General features: G+C 39.0%; 2 protein-coding genes across 2 annotated transcripts in view; both read left to right on the plus strand.

Annotated features, from left to right (window-relative positions):
* Positions 1-18,849, plus strand: part of PTTG1IP2 (PTTG1IP family member 2) — a 43,449-nt gene extending 24,600 nt beyond the window's left edge. Inside the window, exons 6-7 of the mRNA XM_063606299.1 lie at positions 138-201; positions 18,731-18,849. Coding sequence (XP_063462369.1) covers positions 138-151 — 14 coding nt within the window. The 3' untranslated portion in view covers positions 152-201; positions 18,731-18,849. The remainder of the gene's footprint in view (positions 1-137; positions 202-18,730) is intronic.
* Positions 1-20,255, plus strand: part of CLDN12 (claudin 12) — a 160,324-nt gene that overhangs the window by 91,054 nt on the left and 49,015 nt on the right. The window lies entirely within an intron of this gene.

Raw genomic sequence — 20,255 nt, forward strand, 5'->3', positions numbered from 1 at the left:
GCAACAGTATTAAAATCTCAGAAATCTTTTTATTATTCATGAATGTTTCATGTTTAACATTGTAAAAATTACGTAAGTTTTTATTGACTTTTCCTAGAAAGAATTTGAAAAGATAAATTTATTTTCTCTTCTCATAGTATATGATGAATAGATAATTGAAAAGAGATCTTCCCGAAAGAGCAGAAGGAAGTTTCTTCAATGGTAAGGTTTCAAATTATATTGCGTGAATTTTCTGCAGGCCATTTTCTCCGTTCTATTAAGCCACTTTTCAGGAATATAATTAGAATTATTAAGAAAGAAAATGGAAATCAAATCTGTAAAATGTAGGCAGATTTTCAATGCCCAAAACATGTAATAGAAGGCAGCAGAAGGCCAAGCACAGTAGCTGATCTCTGTAATCCCAGCACTCTGGAAGGCGGAAGAGGGAGGATCACCTGAGGCCAGGAGTTCGAGACTAGCCCGGACAATACAGCGAGATTCCATGTCTACAAAAAAATTTAAAAATTAGCCAGTGTGGTGCCTCACACCTGCAGTCCTAACAACTTGGTAGGCCAAGGTGAGATCACTTAAGCTCAGTTCAAGACCAGCCTGGGCAACATAGCAAGACCCCATCACTACAAACAATAAAAAATTAGCTGGGCATGGTTGCATGTGCCTGTAGTCCCAGCTCCTCAGGAGGCTGAGGTGGGAGGATTGCTTGAGCTCAAGAGTTGGAGGTTGTAGTGAGTTATGATTGCGCTACTGCATTTCACCCTGGGTGACGACAAAGAGACCCCCATCAATCCTCCCCTCTGCCCAACCCCTACCATTAAAAGGGAAGGCAGCAGAAAGTGGAGATATAACAGTTCAGGCTGCCTTTGTTGAAATCTGGGCTATCCATTTACTAAGTACGCCACGTTAGACAACTAACTTAATCTGTTTGTGCCTTAGTTCCTAATTTGTTAATATTACCTAAAAACAGTGACTAAATTATTGTTTTGGTGACTTTGAGGACAAAATGAGATTTTACAGCTAAAATTTCTAGAACTACCCTGACACTCAGTAAGTTCTTAATAAGTGTCAGTTGTTACTACTGTAATCACAGAATCTCAACACTGAAGGCACTTAAAGTTCATCCTACCCAACACTTCTTCCAGTGCTGGAATCCTCTTATCAACATCTATGGCATGTCAAATGATGGACAGCTAGGGACTATCCTTTGGATTACAACATAGTTACAAATTTGGCTTTGTGTGTGTATGTGTGTGTGTGCACATTTGCCTTTCAGCAAGGTTAAACATACAGGCATACTTTCACTGCCACCTCCTACATCCACCTGCACAGAAAGGAGGTCTCTAGCTAGAGGCACATTCCATAATTCTATGGCTTCTGAAGGAGTCAGTGCAGGTTAATAGGAGGGAGAGGGAGGAGAATGCAAGTCCTTCCAGAAGCCTACAGAGCCTCCTGGAGAATCTCTAGGGAAGAGACAATATGTATCAGTTTTAAAGTTTAGTAGAGTGACCATGTATCTTCCAAACTGGGCCCATTTTAAGAGTGAAAGGGCCACTATTAAGAATTATGCTAGGAGAGCAGGTGAAAACCAAGGCTGCCCTAGGCAAACAACAGCAAGAAATGATGGTTAACACCCAATGTTGCAAGGGAAATGTGCACATTTATTTGTTGTTGTTGGGATTGGGCATTTATACAAACTTTTTAGAAGGCAATCTCTCAGTATCTATTAAAATTTGGGGTTGGGGGGGAGTACTCTTTGACCTGGTAATTCCATTATTCGAGATTTTCCCCACTGACATAAATGATCCTCTTAATGTGATGCTGAATTCAGTTTACTGGTATTTTGTGAAGAATTTTGCACCTATATTCATCAGGGATATTAGCCCGCAATTTTCTTTTCTCATAGTGTCTTTGTCTGGCTTGGGTTTCAGGATAGTACTGGCCTCATTAAATGCATTGAGAAGGATTCCCTTTTCAATTTTTGAGAAGAGTTGAGAAGGATTGGTATTAATTATTTAAATGGTAGAATTCAGCAGTGAAGCCATGAGATTTTGGGGTTTTCTTTTATGGGAGACCATTTATTACTGATTCAATCTTGTTACTCATTATTTGTCTGTTCAGATTTTCTATTTCTTAAGAATTCAATCTGGGTGTGTTGTATTTGTCTAGGAATGTATTCATTTCTTCTAGGCTATCCCATTTGTTGGTGTATAATTCTTCACAGTATCTCGTAATCTTTCATATTTCTGTGGTATCAGTTGTAATGTCTTCTCTTTCATTTCTGATTTTATTTAAGTCTCTCTCTTTTTTTGTAGTCTATCTAAAGGGCTGACCATTTTGTTTATCTTTTCAAAACACCAACCATTAGTTTTGTTAATTTTTTATTTTAATTTTAATTTTTTAACTCTTCTTACTATAATAGTATAACTTTCAGTTTTGTTGATTCTTTCTATTGTTTTTCTAGTGTCTATCTTATTTCTGCCCTGATCTTTATTATTTCCTTCCTTCTATTACCTTTGGGCATAGTTTGTTCTTTTTCTAGTCCTTTGATGTGTAACATAAGGTTATTAGTTTGAGATCTTTCTTTTTTTATGTAGGCATGATTGTTATTAACTTCCCTCTAAGAATTACTTTTGCTGCATCCCATAAATTTTAGTATATTGTGTTTTAATTTTCATTTGTCTCAATATACTTTTTGCTTTCCATTTGTTTTCTTTTTTGACCCCGTGGTTGTTCAGCGAATGTTGTTTAATTTCCATGTTTTGGTGAATTTTCCAAATTTCTTCTTGTTATTGATTTCTAGTTTCATACCATCACGGTCAGAAAAGATACCTGATATGATTTAAATCTTCTTACATTTGTAAAAACTTGTTTTGTGGCCTAACATATGGTCTATGTTAGTGTTCCATGTGTGCTGAAGAAGAATGTCAGTCAGGTGCAGTGGCTCACATCTGTAATCCCAACATTTTGGGAGGTCAAGGCAGGAAGATTGCTTAAGGCCAGGAGTTTGAAACCAGCCTGGTCAACAGAGCCAGATCTCATCTCTACAAAAGAAAAGTTAAGGCCGGGCGCAGTGGCTCACACCTGTAATCCCAACACTTTGGGAGGCCGAGGCAGGCGGATCACGAGGTCAGGAGATCGAGACCATCCTGGCTAACACGGTGAAACCCCGTCTCTACTAAAAGTACAAAAAATTAGCCGGGCGTGGCGGCGGGCGCCCGTAGTCCCAGCTACTCGGGAGGCTGAGGAGGGAGAATGGCGTGAACCCGGGAGGCGGAGCTTGCAGTGAACCGAGATCGCGCCACTGCACTCCAGCCTGGGCAACAGAGCGAAACTCCGTCTCTAAAAAAAAAAAAAAAAAGAAAAAAGAAAAGAAAAAAGAAAGTTAAAAAGTTAGCCAGGCTAATAGGAAGGGTGGGGCAGGAGGAGCCCTTGAGCCCAGGAGGTTGAGGCTGCAGTGGGCCGTGATCATACCACTGTACTCTAGCCTGAGCGACAGAGAAAGACCCTGTTAAAAAAAAAAAAAAAAAAAAAAAAAGAAGAAGAAGAAGCAGCCGAAGAATATGTATTCTGCTGCCATTGGATAGAACCCTGTGGATATGTCTGTTATGTCCATTTGTCCAAAGTGTAGTTCAAGTCTTATGTCTCCTTGTTGATCTTTTTGTCTGGATGTTATGTCCATTGTTGAGAGTGGGTTATTGAAGTCCCCTACTATTACTGCATTATTGCCTATCTCTTCCTTCAGATCTATTAATATTCATATATTTTGTTGAGTGCATGTATATTTATAATTGTTATATCCTCTTGATGAATGAACCCCCGATTTTTTTTTTGAGATGGAGTCTCGCTCTGTTGCCCAGACTAGAGGGCAGTGGCACGATCTCGGCTCACTGCAAGCTTTGCCTCCCCGGCTCACACCATTCTCCTGCCTCAGCCTCCCGAGTAGCTGGGACTACAGGCTCCCGCCACCACGCCTGGCTAATTTTTTGTATTTTTAGTAGAGACGGGGTTTCGCCGTGTTAGCCAGGATGGTCTCGATCTCCTGACCTCATGAGAATCCCTTTATTACTATATCATAACCATAAAATGGTAGCAGTAGGTTCTTACCTATCAATAATCACCTTGAATGTAAATAGGTTAAATTCTCCAATGAAATAAAGGGGCTGAATGGATTAAAAAATAAGATCCAACTATATGCTGCCTGTAGGAGACTCTCTTCACCATCTTTAAGGACACACATAAACTGAGAGTGAAGAGATGGAAGAAGATATTCAACACAAATTGAAACCAAAAGAGAGCAGGGGTAGCTATACTTATATCAAACAAAATAGACTTTAAGTCCAAAACTATAAAAAGAGACAAAGAACGTCATTATATAATGAAAACTACACCAACACAATTTATTGTGAAAGCCTTTTTTACACCAGTGATATAAGATGAAACTTTTTTCATAAATTTCCATTCACATTTGAGTATATTTTTGTGCATCTGTTCACTGCTATTGATCTATCTGGATAATAGTTTCCTAATACCATAATGTTTTAATTGTGGAGGATATATAAGCTATTTTAATATCTGGTAATGGTAGTTAACTTCTCTCCACCTCTTATTACTCTTTCTGTTTCCTTTTAAAAATTTTTTTAAAATTTTCTTTTCTTTGAGACAGGGTCTCGCTCTGTCAGCCAGGCTGGGGTGCAGTGGCATGATCATGGCTCACTGCAGCCTCCACCGCCTGGGCTCAATTGATCCTCTGGCCTAAGCCTCTCAAGTATCCAAGCCTACAGATGCTCACTACCATGCCTGGCTAACTTTTGTGATTTTTGTAGAGATGGGATTTCACTATATTGCCCAGGCTGGTCTCGAACCCCTGGGCTCAAGCAATCCACCCACCTCAGCGTCCCAAAGTGCTGGAATTACAGGCATGAGCCACTGCACATGGCCCTTTTTAACAATTTTTAAGTTTAAGCAGAATAAAGATGAGTTATTTATTTTAACTTGTGCCAATGCTAGGAATTTCACAAAATTAAATATTTGGCTCTGGAAAAGATAATGAGTCTAGAGTTTGCAGAGGTACTGCATGCAATGGAAATTCACAAATCTATTATAGTTTTGTTTGATTTGTTTCATCTTAGTTTCCTTTCTCCTCTTTCTTTCTCTTTTAATTTTTTGTCTTCCTATGTGTCCTTGTTTTCCAACTTTTGTACCAGAACATTTCATTTTGAATCAAGATGCTATTGTAGGGGGACAGTGTAACTGCAGAACAGCATTCACTCTACAGTTGGCCATATAATAATCATATAAAGACTTTTAAATGCATAATGTAAAAAGGTACAATTTTAAATGCTTTTTGATCAGTGTTCTTTATTTTTTTATTATTATTTTTATTTTTTTGAGACAGAGTCTTGCTCTGTTGCCGAGGCTGGAGTGCAATGGCCTGATCTTGGCTCACTGCAACTTCTGCCTCCCGGGTTCAAGTGATTCTCCTGCCTCAGGCTCCAGAGTAGCTGGAACTACGGGCGCGTGCAAGCATGCCTGGCTAATTTTTGTGTTTTTAGTAGAAACGGGTTTCATCATGTTGGCCAGGCTGGTCTTGAACTCCTCACCTCAAGTGATCCGCATGCCTCAGCCTCCCAAAATGCTGGGATTACAGGCATGAGCCACTGCACCTGGCCAGTGTTCTTTTAAAAATAAAACTGTAAAACATTAAAAACAATTAGTCCTCACCGGGTGCAGTGGCTCAGGCCTATAATCTCAGCACTTTGGAAGGCCAAGGGGGGCAGATCACTTGCCGATCAGGAGTTCAAGACTAGCCTGGGCAACATGGTGAAACCCCATCTCTATTAAAAGTCAAAAAATTAGCCGGACTTGGTGGTGTGCACCTGTAGTCCCAGCTACTTGGAGGCTGAGATGGGAGGATCACCTGAGCCTGGGGAGGTCGAGGCTGTGGTGAGCTAAGATTGTGCCACTGCACTCCAGCCTGGGCAACAGAGGGAGACTCTGTCTCAGAAACGAACAAACAAAGCAAACAATTCATCCTGATAATCCAAAACTACCTTATATAAGGGAATATTTTAAAGGTTAGAATAAGGCATTGAAACACACTAACACAAATTATAAATTTAAAGAATAGATGGTTAACTCTATCGTGAGAAAAGGAATTGATTCAGGAATGTGAGGAAACAAGACAGTGAGGAGGAAGGAATAAAGAGCTAGAAAGACTGGGTTTGGGGGAGAATGGGATGAGAGAAAGAGTTTGAAGAGAACAGCTGTCTTAAGTTGGGATCCCCAAGAACTAGGCTCCAAGGCAGAGACTTGCCTGCAGGAGTTAACTGGGGAATTCCCTCAGGAGTAACACATGTAAGGGTCAGAGAGAAGCAGACTTGGGTAGAAGGAACAGTTAAAGTGTCATGTAGTCACAAGGGAGGCCTCAGTCAATCTTATGGGGCACTCTGGAACTGGGATTTCCTTTTAGAATTGTCCCAAATTATGGCCCAAATCCCAATATCAACCATCATTAGATGTGGGAGGCCCTCCAAAAGGAGATTTAACCTTAAGTGAGGTGGCTGGCTGCATTGGCTAGGGCAGTTTCCTAAGAGGGCCTGGTGTCTGGAGGTATGAGTACATTGTTCATGAAAGGAATATCTGTGCAGCACACCATAGCATTCACCACCACATCTGTCATTGATTTAGGGGAATATTGAGAGTAATGATTCTGGGAAGATAGGGTTTAGAAATGTTCAGTTATTCATTAAGAGCATACTCCTCCTTTACTTCGTTAGCGTTTTCTTTAGACCCTAAGTAAACATTTAAATTTATTTCAATTATGTATTTTCATTGTTTTTGAATTGATTTTACCTTGCATTGACCCAAAGCAGAGATTGGGCCACATATGACCACTTTTAAATTCAGGTTAAGTGAATTTTGGAATGAAATTAACTGTGATAGTAACTGAAAAAGGAAAGATATGTAAACATAATATTTACTAGAAAAAGGAGATACAGGCAGGTTTGGTTCCAGAATGCTGCAATATAGCAAATATCACATTAAAGCCAGTCACACATTATTTTTTTGTTTTCCAGTGCATATAAAAATTATGTTTACACTATACTGTAGTCTATTAAGTGTACAATAGTATTATGTCTAAAAAACAACATACATAACCTTTATTAAAATACATGGCCAGACATAGTAGCTTACACCTGTAATCCCAGAACTTTTGGAAGCGAGGTGGGAGGGTCACTTGAGACCAGGAATTTGAGACCAGCCTGTGCAACATAGTGAGACCTCATTTCTACAGAAACATTTAAAAAATTAGCCAGACATGGTGGTGTGCACCTGTGTTACTAGCTACTTGGGAGGCTGGGGTGAGAGGATCACTTGAGCCCAGGAGTTTGAGGCTGCAGTGAGCTCTGATCCTCCACAGCACCACAGCCTGGGTATCAGAGTGAGACCTTGTCTCAAGAAACCTCCACAAAATTTTACTGTTAAAAAATGCTAACAATCATCTGAACATTCAGAAAGTCACAACATTTTTTCTAGTGAGGGTCTTCCGTTGGTGTTGATGGTTGCTGCCTGATCAGGGTGGTGGTTGCTGAAGTTTGGGTTTGCTGTGGCAATGAGGTTTGCCACATGATTCGTTCTTCCTTTCATGAAAGATTTCTTTGCAGCATGTGATGCTGTTTGATAGCATTTTACCCACAGTAAAACTTCTTTCAAAATTGTAATCAATTCTCTCACACCATGATGTTGGTTTGTCAATTACATTTATGTAATATTCTAAACCCTTTGTAGTCATTTCAACAATGTTCACAGCATCTTCACCAGAAGTAGTTTCCATTTCAAGAAACTACTTTTTTTGCTCATCCATAACAAGTGGCTCCTCATCCATTCAAATTTTATCATGTGATTGCAGCAATTCAGTCACATCTTCAGGCTCCACTTCAAATTCTAATCTCTTGCTATTTCCACCACATCTGCAGTGACTTCTTCCAGTGAAGTCCTTCTCTCCAAGTGATTCTCCCACCTCAAATGATCCTCAAGTGATCCTCCCACCACAGCTTCCCAAGTAGCTGGGATTACAGGCATGTGCCACCACATCAGTCTTCACTGAAGTCTTGAACCTTTTCAAAGTCATCCATTGGAGTTGGAATAAACTTCTTCCAAACTCATGTTAATGTTGATATTTTGACATCCTCCCATGAATCATGAATGTTTTTAATGGCATCTATAATGGTGGATTCTTTCCAGAAGGTTTTCAATTTACTTTACCCAGATCCATCAGAGGAATCACTATTTATGACGACTATAGCCTTAGGAAATGTATTTCTTAAATAAGACTTGAAAGTGAAAATGACTTCTTCATCCATGGGCTGCAGAATGGATGTTGTCTTAGCAGGCACGAAAACATTATTAATCTTTGTGTACATCTCCATCAGAACTCTTGAGTGACCAGGCGCATTGTCAATGAGCATTAACATTTTGAAAGGAATCTTTTTTCTGAGTAGTAAGCCTCAACAGTGGGCTTAATATATTCAGTGAGCCATTCTGTAAACAGATGTGCTGTCATCTAGGCTTTGGCATTCCATTTATAGAGTGCGGCAAGTAGATTTAGCATAATTCTTAAGTGTCCTTAGATTTTTGGAATAGTAAGTGAGCACTGGCTTCAACTTAAAGTCACGAGTTCCATTAACCCTTAACAAGAAAATCAGCGTGTTCTTTTGAAGTTTTGAAGCCAGGCATTGACTTTTTCCTTTCTGGCCATGATAGCCCTGGATGGCATCTTTTTCCAACAGAAGGGTGCTTTCTTTGTCTATATTGAGAATCTATTTTTTAGTGTAGCCACCTTCATCAATGATCTTAGGTAGATCTTCTGGATAACTTGCTAAGGCTTCTACATTAGCACTTGCTGCTTCGCCTTGCACTTTTATGTTATGGAGACGGCTTCTTTCCTTCAACTTCATGAACCAGTCTCTGCTAGATTCCAACGTTTCTTCTGCAGCTTCCTTGCCTCTCTCAGCCTTCATAGAATTGAAGAGAGTTAGGGCCTTGCTCTGTGTTAGACTTTGACTTAAAGGAATTTTGTGGCTGGTTTGATCTTCCATCCAGACTACTAAAACTTTTTCCACATCAGCAATAAGGCTATTTTGCTCTTTCATCATTTTTTGGGTTCACTGGAAGAGCAGTTTTAATTTCCTTCAAGGATTTCTTCCTTTGCATTTACAGTTTGGCTATTTGGCACAAGATGCCCAGCTTTCAGCCTATCTTGGCTTTTGGCATGCCTTCCTCACTAAGTTTAATCATTTCTAGCTTTTGATTGAAAGTGAGAGATGTGCAACTCTTCCTTTCACTTGAACACTTAGAGGTCATTGTCAGGTTATTAACTGGCCTCATTTCAATATTGCTGTGTCTCACTGAAGAGGGAGGCCTGAGAAGAGAAAGATTGGGGAATGGCCAGTCAGTGGAGCAGTCAGAACACATACAACATGTATTGATTAAGTCCATTGTCTCCTATGGGTGCAGTTTGTGGCACCCCCATAACAATTACAATAGTAACATCAAAGATCACCATCATGGATCACCATAACAGATATAACAATAATGAACAACTTTGAAATATTGTGAGGATTACCAAAATGTGATAGAGACACAAAGTGAGCACATACTATTAGAAAAATGGTGCTGACACATTTGCCTGACACCAAGTTGCCATAAACCTTAAATCTGTAAAAAGCACAATATTTGTGAGGTATGCTAAATTGAAGCGCAATAAAATAAGATATGCCTATAATTGAAAAATGGGATGGTTTGGTGAAGTAGAAAAAAAGCACATCTGCTGGGCATGGTGGCTAAAACCTGTAATCCCAGCATTTTGGGAGGCTGGGGCAGGTGGATCACGAGGTCAGGAGTTCAAGAGCAACCTGGCCGAGATGGTGAAACCCTATTTGTACTAAAAATACAAAATAATTAGCTGGGCATGGTGGTGGGTGCCTGTAATCTCAGCTACTCAGGAGGCTGAGGCAGAGAATTGCTTGAACCTGGGAAGCGGAGGTTGCAGTGAGCCAAGATCGCGCCACTGCACTCCAGCCTGGGCGACAGAGTGAGACTCCATCTCAAGAGAGAAAAAAAAGCACATCTAATGGGACAGAGTGGGATAGAGTAGAAGGTTGTATCAGAGAGTATAATTTTCACCTAGAACAGTAAGAGATAAGTTTAAATCAAGGATTGGCAAACTTTCTTTATAAAGGTCCAGGTAGTAAATATTTTAGGCTTTTGGGGCCTTATAATCCCTGTCACAACTACCTTGCTGTTGTGGTGTGAAAACAGCTATAGACCATACATAAATGAATGTATGTGGCTGTGTTTCAATAAATTTTTATTTACAAAAACATTCAGAGAGCCAGATTTGGTCTGGGAGTCATAGTTTGTGGACCTGTTGGTTTAGATGATCAGAAAGATCACTGAATGGCTTGGAAGGGTCTACCTAACTTGTTTCACTGACTTGCAACAGATTTTTTAAAGATATCAAATAAAACAGCCAAAAGAAGATATAAAGGGAAGGCTAGAATAAAGTAGCCCTATGAAACCCACAACCCCATCACTTTTGTCTCATGGCTGATTATGTGTGCACAGTCTTCCTTTTCATGATTTATTAATCTTGTCATGCTTGACATTTATATTCTTACTTCAGAAATACTCAGGGTTGTTTGTTTGTTTGGTAGAAACAACGATTAATCCAACAAACAAGCCACACTAATGAACCCCACATGGTTTTGCCAAACACATCATAAGACTTAGCTAATCTCATGCTAGCAGCAACCCAAAAGGAAAAGATTTGACTTCTGAAACACATGTGGCAGGGAGAGGGGTCTCTCCAGTTAATTTGTGTGTTTTTGACAAATCTTTTACACTCTATACTTCATTATGCACCTATTCAATAAGAACACATTTGATAGTTTTCCAGTTTTGAAATCTATGTGATAACTTTTAACCATATTTGAAAAGGGTATTCGATGCCTTTTCAGAAAAAGGCAATAATATTTTCTACATCCAACTTGCTGCCCAGCCAAATCCACAAACATGGATGTTAGCAGAGAAAGCTATTGTTGGACTGCAGGTGAGATGAGATGATTCTTAACCATCATGATTGTACAACCAATAGGAATTTACTCTGACATTTTGTTTACTTTTACAATTTGGATGCCCAAATAATTAAAAAAGTAGAATTAAAGAGAAGCCTTTATGTGTCTTGGCTGTCTTTTGGTAAATATATGCTGTTAAATTACATACTAAGCAGGCCAGAGCCTAATGAACAAATTGTGACTCAAAATCATGGAGAAAGACTTACCCTACTGTTTCCTTCTGGTAGGGAAGAGTGTCAGTTAAGAGTGAGTATGAGTGGCAGAATGACAATAGCTTTGTTAACCGCACTGTAGATTAGATGATTGTTGCCTGAAATGTCAGTTCCTGGTTGGCTATAAGAAAACGCCTGTTTCTCATTTCACTCACCAGCTTTTCTCCCTTCATTTAAATGGTAATTACACACTTACAATGCACTGCAAGTATCTCTAGTTTTACTGAGTCCTCTGGGAGCTCTAGAAACCCTAGGACTTTCATAATGAGGGATACATTTTTGGAGTTATTTTTTTGCTTGGGAAGATTTTGGTTCTATTAAATTTTTTTTCTATTTTCACTTGCACTTTTTTTTCACTGAAAACCAGTACAATTTTTTCCAACTAAATAGGGAGCATTGGTAAAATTGAATAATGACATTCAAGTCATGTAATTTTCAATTACATTTATATCTTAAGTATTTTAATTACCTTGGCAGTTACTGCATACATGCCAGTTTGGTATTGAGTGCCATTTTCTCATAAATAAGTCAGATTAATTTCCATTAATTCTTCCCCCATTTTTTCCCTTTTAAAAATTGTATTCTTAGGCTGGGCTTGGGGACTCACACCTGTAATCCCAGCACTTTGGGAGGCCAACAAGGGAGGACTACTTGAGCTCAGAAGTTCAAAACCAGTCTGAGCAACATGATGAGACCCTATCTCTACTAAAAAAATTTTTTTTAATTAGCTGGGTGTGATAGCATGCACCTATAGTCCTAGCTACTTGGGAGGCTGAGGGGGGAGGATGGCTTGAGCTGGAGAGATGAAGGCTGCAGCAAGCTATGATTATGCCACTGCACTCTAGCCTGGGTGACAGAGTAAGACCCTGTCTCAAAAAAAGTTATATTCTTATTTTATTTTAAAATCTAATGGGTAATTCTAATCCTTCATCTTTCCTTTTTTCCTTCTGCTTTGTGTGCATTGCATTAAGTTCAAGATTCATTTTGGTATTCTGTATCAGTAACTACTTATTTCTCTGGTGTGGTATTTTTTACTGATCTTCTAGAGGTTTCAGGCAAAACTTAATGGTCTGGTGAAATTAACAATGACCAGTACAAAATATGGGTCACTCGATATATTCCTGACCTATTGTTTGTATAAACAATTTTTATTCTTTCAATATCAAGATCACTTTGATGTAAAACTTCATCAAATTCTTGGGAGGACCAGCACTTTTTTTTTTTTTGCGAAGTTAGTTATAATAATTAGGCAGTCAATGTATAAAGACAAAAGGTGATCAAAATACAGTATAGGGATAACATTTTTTTCTGTAAGTGTATGTAGTGATGATTTCTGTGAAAAGCTATCTAAATAAAATAAAACCACATAAATGAAACCCTGATAATAGTAAGGGCAATGCATTTTTCTCAAGGGACTTCTCCTAAAATGTGACAAGCATTTTTGAGGAGTTGGGGTGGAGTGGGCAGGAGGCTTCTGGAGTTAGGCTCAAAGTTGCATCTGGAGTTTACTAGCTGTGAAACCTAAGGTAAATTGTTTAACATCTCTGAGACTTGATTACCTCATCTGGAATACAGGAAAAATAATAACCATTTTTCAAGGAAGGTTAGGAATAATTTAGGAAAAACTCCTAGAATATAATACATAATCACTAAAATGGTGATTCTTGGGCTCTCGGGCAAGGGAAGGAGCCAGGCAAGATAGGGCCATGAAGTAGAAGGAGCTCAATCTCAGGGCCAGAAATATCTTGGATTCTCATCTCTGCCCCAACAGTTTTTCACTGTTTAACACTAAGCAAATTATTTAAATGACTTAAGTATTCCTGTATAAAAGGAAACAATGCTACAAAAGTTGTGTGAGATGTAATTTAAATACCATGTATAAAGCACTTTTTATAGTACCTGACACATAGTAGATGCTCAATAAATGGTTATATTATTACCTATTATGAGCCTATTATGTCACTGTAATTCTGGAGGCACTGTGAGATCATAAAGAGGAACTTTACAGGGTACCATAAGGCACTTGAGATCTTTCAAGGAAGACAAGCCCTTGAGATAAGTATAAGTTTAGATACTATGAAATATCAGACTGGGCACAATAGCTCACACCTGTAATCCCAGTACTTTGGGAGGCTGAGGTGGGTGGATAGCCTGAGCTCAGGAGTTCAAGATCAGCCTGGACAACATGATGAAACCCTGTCTCTACCAAAAAAATACAAAAAAAATTTAGCCAGGCATGGTGGTGGTGCACGCCTATAGTCCCAGTGACTCGGGGGGCTGAGGTGCAATGATTGCTTCAGCACAAGAAGCAGAGGTTGCAGTGAGCTGAGATTGCGCCACTGCCTCCAGTCTGGGCAACGGTGAGAACTCGTCTCAAAAAAAAAAAAAAAAAAGGAAAGAAAAGAAAAAATATTTCTACAGTAAGTTCCATGTTAGGCACCTAAGAGTTGAGTTAAAGCCTAAAGAACTCATGTAGTACATGGAGATCAAATAAGGCTTAATGGAGGTATCATGGTCTCCTAGCTGAGCTTCAAGAATGTACAGTTTAACAACAGGCAGATTGGAGCTGCTAGGGGAGGAAATTTTCAGGGGAGGACATTTTCGGGGGAGGAAGCAGAATAAACAGTAGACATGAAGGTGAAAAAGCACAGATTATACCTAAGCAATAGTAAATAAATTCTGCTATTCACTTACAGTATAAGGAACAGGTAAGGTGAGAACGTAACAGCTGACACTTTTTGGGCATTTATAATATTCTGGGCACTGTTCTAAGGACTTTACATGTGTTAACTCATTGAAACCTTACAACAATCCCTTGAGGTAAATCCTAATATTAGCCGTACTTTAAGACAAGGAAACTAAGCCTTTATATTGCCTTTATGTGAGATAGACAATGGTGCCACTTACTTTGAGGCTGTAGAAGCCCTGTGCTGAAACGTAGCGTGGTGAATGGTATGTGCACTATGCTTCCACACTCACTCATCCCTCAGCCAGCCTTGTGCCGGGACCCTCAGCCTAGACATGTGTGCGCAGTGGCCCTGCTCAGTGTCGCACAGGTGAGGTGAGCAATCTGGCTTCAGAGGCTGAGCTTTCAATCATGACTCTGTGATGAGAAAGGCACTTGGGCCTTATTTGTGGGAAATCTTGAAATCTCCACATAGGGATGTGAACTTTATTTTAAAGGTGACATGGAAATATAGCCTTTATTTTGAAGGAATGTGAAGGCTTTTTTTTTTTTTGGAGGGGCGGACAACAGCATAATCAGATTTGTAAGGAAACATACCTTGATGGTGTTATTGGGGGGATGGGGAAGTGGGTTGGGTGGGTGGTTTAAAGAAGGAAAGATTCAGTCAGGAAAACCAGTCAGGAGGAGACTGCTAGGCATTAAATTGAGCACAGATGAGAGCCCAAACAAGGGTGGTAGCACTGGAAACTGGGAAGAAGTGACAGACTTGAATGACATTCAAGTTAGAATTGGCAAGTCCTGGTGATCATTTAGAAGTAGGGAGTGAAAAAGAGTCCCTGGAAGAGACCCCAAAGTCTCCACTGTGGGTGGCTGGAAGATACGGATGCTGTTAATATAAAGGAGGAAAACAGGAGGAAGGGCAAGAAAGTTTTGGTGAGAAGGATGAAGTCTGCATGTTGAATTAGTAGTGATAGCAAGACATGCATGTAGTAACTCCAACCAGAAGCTGGAATTGTGAATCTGGAGCTGGGGATATTTGCGCTAGAGACCTAGTGAGGAAACAGTTTACAAACATGAAGCCAGGGGTGTGGGTGAGAGTGACTGTGGAGTGGACCCTTCAAGATAGCCTTAATATAAAGCGTGGATAGAAGTTGTGATTTCCTGCAAGAGGCTGGAGGCTGGGACTCACAGGGCAAGTGGGCTGGGACACACAGTGCTGAGGTGCAGTATAAGGGTGGTCAGGAGCACCAAATGCAGAGTGCAAGCAAACGTTGTTCGTATGCCTAACCTATTAATATTTGTAAACTACAGTAATGCTTTTAAAATCTTAGGATGTTTCAAGGTACTAAGACGCACTTCACTAAATAATAGGTCCTATAGTAGCTGAAAATAGATTGTAGCTTTCCAAAGTGCCTTGAATTGCAGGATGCATTTTACATACTAAGAGAAGAATCATATACCATAAATGTTTTCTTTTACAAGACAGTGGCTACCTGGAGCATCATGTAGAGATGTCATCTGAGCAATGAATGCCCAGGCTCAGTGGGAAAGAGCACTGGGATCTGTAGCAATATCTGCCCTGTGTGGAAGGGCGGGGACCACTGTGCCTAAATTGGCTTCCCCTCAATTAAAGGCTTTCCAAGGTACTGTTAAAATTAAATTTCTATGATTGTCAGTGCCTAGTTTATCACACATATTTACATATTATCCGAAAATAAAAAACAAAAGAAAAAAGTGCAAATTGACTCCTTATAATTTTGTGGTAGCACAGCTCTGCAGTAGCCTAGATTTATGAAATGATGCTAAATATCAGGCTCTCTAGAGTGAATGAATGAAAAAAATGATATGCCTTCAATAGGATAAATAAGGGAGAATCACGTACACACCTTTAACTCAGCCCTTTCCTAATACGAGCTTTATTTGCGTGTGTGTGTGTGCACGCACATGCATGCATGTATGTTTGCCTGTGTCTATGTGTGTGTCTTTAGTTGTTTGGGACTTTGGATAAATATTCTAATGGAAGTATGGTAGGAAAGTGTGAAGAAAATTGAAGGTAATTGCTTCTTACTGAAAGAGGAAGAAAAGTTTTTGAAGTTTCTCCAGTTCAAGAACTTTTATTATAGAAATCCACAGGCAGGCAATGTAAAAAAGCAAATGCTGTGTGAAATTATTCACCGAGGAGATGGTAACCATATCAATAAAGTTTTGGAGGAGACTTTCCACTGTTCTATGTAAATAACTGTGTTGCAGCTTTTGTTTTATGAGTACTCATTATCATAGAAATTTACTGTTTTTAGTCTTGAAAATGTGGTGCTTAAAAACTTGGAAAATACCACTGTAATTAAATATCTATTGGAGTTAACTCTGGAATACCGTAATTTTGTTTTGTAGACATTGGAGCTATAATCTTTTGTATTTCTTCTCTTTACTCTGTTGTCAGAACTTACACCAGTCATCATCTCTGTGACAATACAAGCCCCTTGAGGGCAAGGACAGTATTTTTTTTTTTTTGTAATCACTGTGCCATTGGCACCACCTGGTATAGTGTCTGGCCTCTCTTTAGTCTCCTCTAACTTTTCTTCTTCTTGTCCACTGATGTTTTCAAGTGTCAACTTTCATAACCCCTCTTAGGAAAGTGTAAGATATAGTGCCTGCCATCAAAAAATTTAAAATCTAGTTGCTGAGAGGATAGTCCCCAGAAACAGATAATAAACAAGTGTTACTAATAACTTAGAGAACAGATATACTGTAATTTTCACAGTAACTTTTAAACCTTGATTGCATCTTTATTCCCTTTTTAGCCATGGCTGAATTCCTTAGTGATATAGGAAAGGACCTTCACAATTTGGGCTCAAGAGATAGAACAATGGATAATGACCCTGCCATTACTATTTTCTGTGCACAGTTAATATCTCTTTTTCCTGTATGGTTGGTCTCACCATTTTCTTTCTGATAAGAGGCGCTTGCACCAATTCCAGGTATTTATTTATAATGTAGTTAAAACTCTTAACTTTTTTTCAAACCTTATTTCCACTGCCATCTCCAAACAATTTTTACTGGTTTTCCTTAAGCAGATGTTGTCTCTTTCCTCTTGAATTGCCAGCTCGCTTTACTTTTCCCTCTCTCCTCATACTCATCTTAAGAGGGAAATTGTGTTTTACTCAATAGAGTATAGAATCCCAGCTCTATCACTTACTGTTTGTGATATCTTGGGCATATTATTAACCTCTCTATGTCTCGGTTTCTTCATCTGTAAAATAGGGATTAAAAATAATTGGTTGTTCACATGGTTGTGGTGATACAATGAGATAACATTGCTACAGATCACTGTGCTCCTTCCACTCAGCCTGGGCATTGCTCAGAATACTTCTCTATATGATACTTTGCACATAATAAACACTCAGTAAATAGCAGCTGCAATAGCAGCACCTTATAGTTCTTGACATAGAGTTGTTATACATGTTGACTTGAATAGTAATGATAAGATTGAGTAAGTGATAAGATTATTTTTCTCTGGATCAGATAAGAATAAAGGGAGTCAGAAAAAGATAGCTCCAAGTAGAATGGAGTTGATTAAAGAAACATTTATTGAGCTTTTGCCTTGTGCCAGGCATTGGGAATATAAGTTGTACAACACAGGCAATGCTCTCTGCCCTTGTGGAGCTTATATTCCTAGGTGGATACAAAAAAAAGTGAAGAGCAAAGCCAATAATTTAAAATTGTGGCACTGCTGGGAAGAAAAGAAGGGACTAAAATTAGGGGAAAGAAGGGTGGAGAATGTACTTGCAATAACTAGGAAAGGCCTATTTATTGAAGGAGTAGGGTTTCAGCAAAGACAAAAATAGAATAAGGAGTCAGCTAGAAGACAAGTGGGAGAAGGGACGAACCGGGTGGAGGCTCCAAGGAGAGACAGAGCTTGGGGTGTTAGAGAAACTGGAAGTTCTTTGTGGCTATAGAAATATTCGGGGATAAGATTATGTCAGGATTTATTGGTCATTATAAAGAGTTGGGGTTGCAGTAGACTGACTGAGAGGTGTGATGTTCAGCTGAGCTTTAGACTATAAAAATGTAGAGAAATATTTGGAAGTAGACATTTGAGATGGAAGAGCAAAGACATGGGGTTGTGACTAATAATAGTGTCAAGGAAGACAAGAAGTAGTCTGTTGAAATGGAGGAGTTGCACTGGGGAATAAGAGAAACAATTGTCTTTTGGACGATATTATTCTACAGAACAGCTGCTGCTTTACAGTAACAGACTTTGACAGGACTTTTTTCTTAGCAGATGAAAAGTTGAACTGATGTGGTGACATTTTGGAATAGATGGTTTCTTTACTGCCAAGTTGAACCCTTTCTGGGAATATTTGTGTTGAGTGAGCTTTCTAACCTTAGTGCAGGGTGAGTCAATGAGATCCTTCATGAACATTCCCTTTCGTGTTGGCAGAAGGAAATAAATCGTTTATGTTAGTTTGGGTAATTGAAGAAGCTTTTCATTTCCAATTTACTCTGGTGTATGTGGCTAATTTAAGTTGATAATCATTAACCATGTACAGCTTTTCAAGGGATGAATCAGGAGTTGGAAAACATTACATTTCTGTAAAAATTGGTGTAACGGCCTTGAACTTAAGCTTTCTAGTTTGAAGGTGAAACTTGAGAGTTAGCACTGTATTGTATTTCCAATAATGAATGTGTCTTTTTTCTTTCAGGCTTCCTTCAGGATTTTAATCATCCTTACAGCCTCTTTGAGAATGATTGAACTTCCAAATTCCCTAAAGTTAAAATTTTAAATTCTATTAAACATTTTTTCGAGTATTTCATTACTTTTACATTATGACTTGTACAGTAATTTGAGATCATAAGGGTTGAAAAATATCTTCAAATAAGATTTTATATTTAAAATTTTTTTGACTTTTCAAAAGTTCTTCTTCCTAGCTCATTTCATAATCTTCAAATGTAGATTCTCTTTGAACATAAAGTGGTATAAATATAGAATGTTCAGGCACCTGACGTATAAATTTACATATGGTTTGAAGATTGGAGGGTATACCCTGTGATAGTGTCTGACATTGTTATTTTCTCGTCAGTGTTACCAGACAGTAAATAAATACTTCAATTCTGCCAGGGGAGGTGGCTCACGCCTGTAATCCCAGCACTTTGGAGGCCGAGGTGGGCAGATCACGTGGTCAGGAGTTTGAAACCAGCCTGGCCAACATTGTGAAACCCTGTCTCTACTAAAAATATAAAAATTAGCTGGGCATGGTGGCACACGCCTGTAACCCCAGCTACTCAGGAGGCTGAGGCAGGAGAATTGCTTGAAACTGGGAGGTGGAGGTTGCAGTGAGCCGAGATTGTGCCACTGCACTCCAGCCTGGGTGACAGAGCAAGACTCCATCTCGGGAAAAAAAAATCAATTATAATTTTGTTTACATGTATTATTACACAAAATGGTCCATTATTCAGAAGCCTCCCATTTGAGGTAATGATTGGTATTATTAGGATCTTTTGATGAAATCTTGGTTGAATTGATGATAATATGTTTTTAAAATATATGGATGTTTTTATTTCCCAAATAAAAGAAAGACTCTTTACAATTTAAGGAGAATATTAGAGAATTTTTAAAATAGGTCAGGCATGGTGGCTCACGCCTGTAATCTCAGCACTTTGGGAGGCTGAGGCAGGCAGATCACTTGAGGTCAGGAGTTCAAGACCAACCTGGCCAATATGGTGAAACTCCATCTCTACTAAAACTACAAAAATTAGCTGGGTGTGGTGGTGGGTGCCTGTAGTCCCAGCTACCCGGGAAGCTGAGGCAGGAGAATCACTTGAACCTGCAAGGCGGAGGTTACAGTGAGCCAAGATCCCACAGCTGCACTCCAGCCTGGGCGACAGAGCAAGACTCCGTCTCAAAGAAACAAACAAAAAATAAAAAATAAAATAAAATTATGCCAGACTTGTTTCAATATCAATAGTTCTTCATTAAAATTCAGTAATGTTCTGTTATATTCATTAATAATTATTTCACCAACTTCTTTTTCATAACTTCCACTTGTTAGGCAAAATTTGGAAGAAGAAAGTGTAAGTGTATATTTGATATTTTTGCTATTTGCAGTACTTTGATATAAAATAAACATGACTTCAGGTGAGCTTGAGAGTACAGGGCATGTGATATTAAAAATTGTAAGAAAAAAGTGATCCACTTTCATAGTGGTGGTGAATGAAGCTGGATTTTAT

Source organism: Pan paniscus, chromosome 6, assembly GCF_029289425.2.
Source record: "Pan paniscus chromosome 6, NHGRI_mPanPan1-v2.0_pri, whole genome shotgun sequence".
Lineage (NCBI taxonomy): Eukaryota > Metazoa > Chordata > Mammalia > Primates > Hominidae > Pan > Pan paniscus.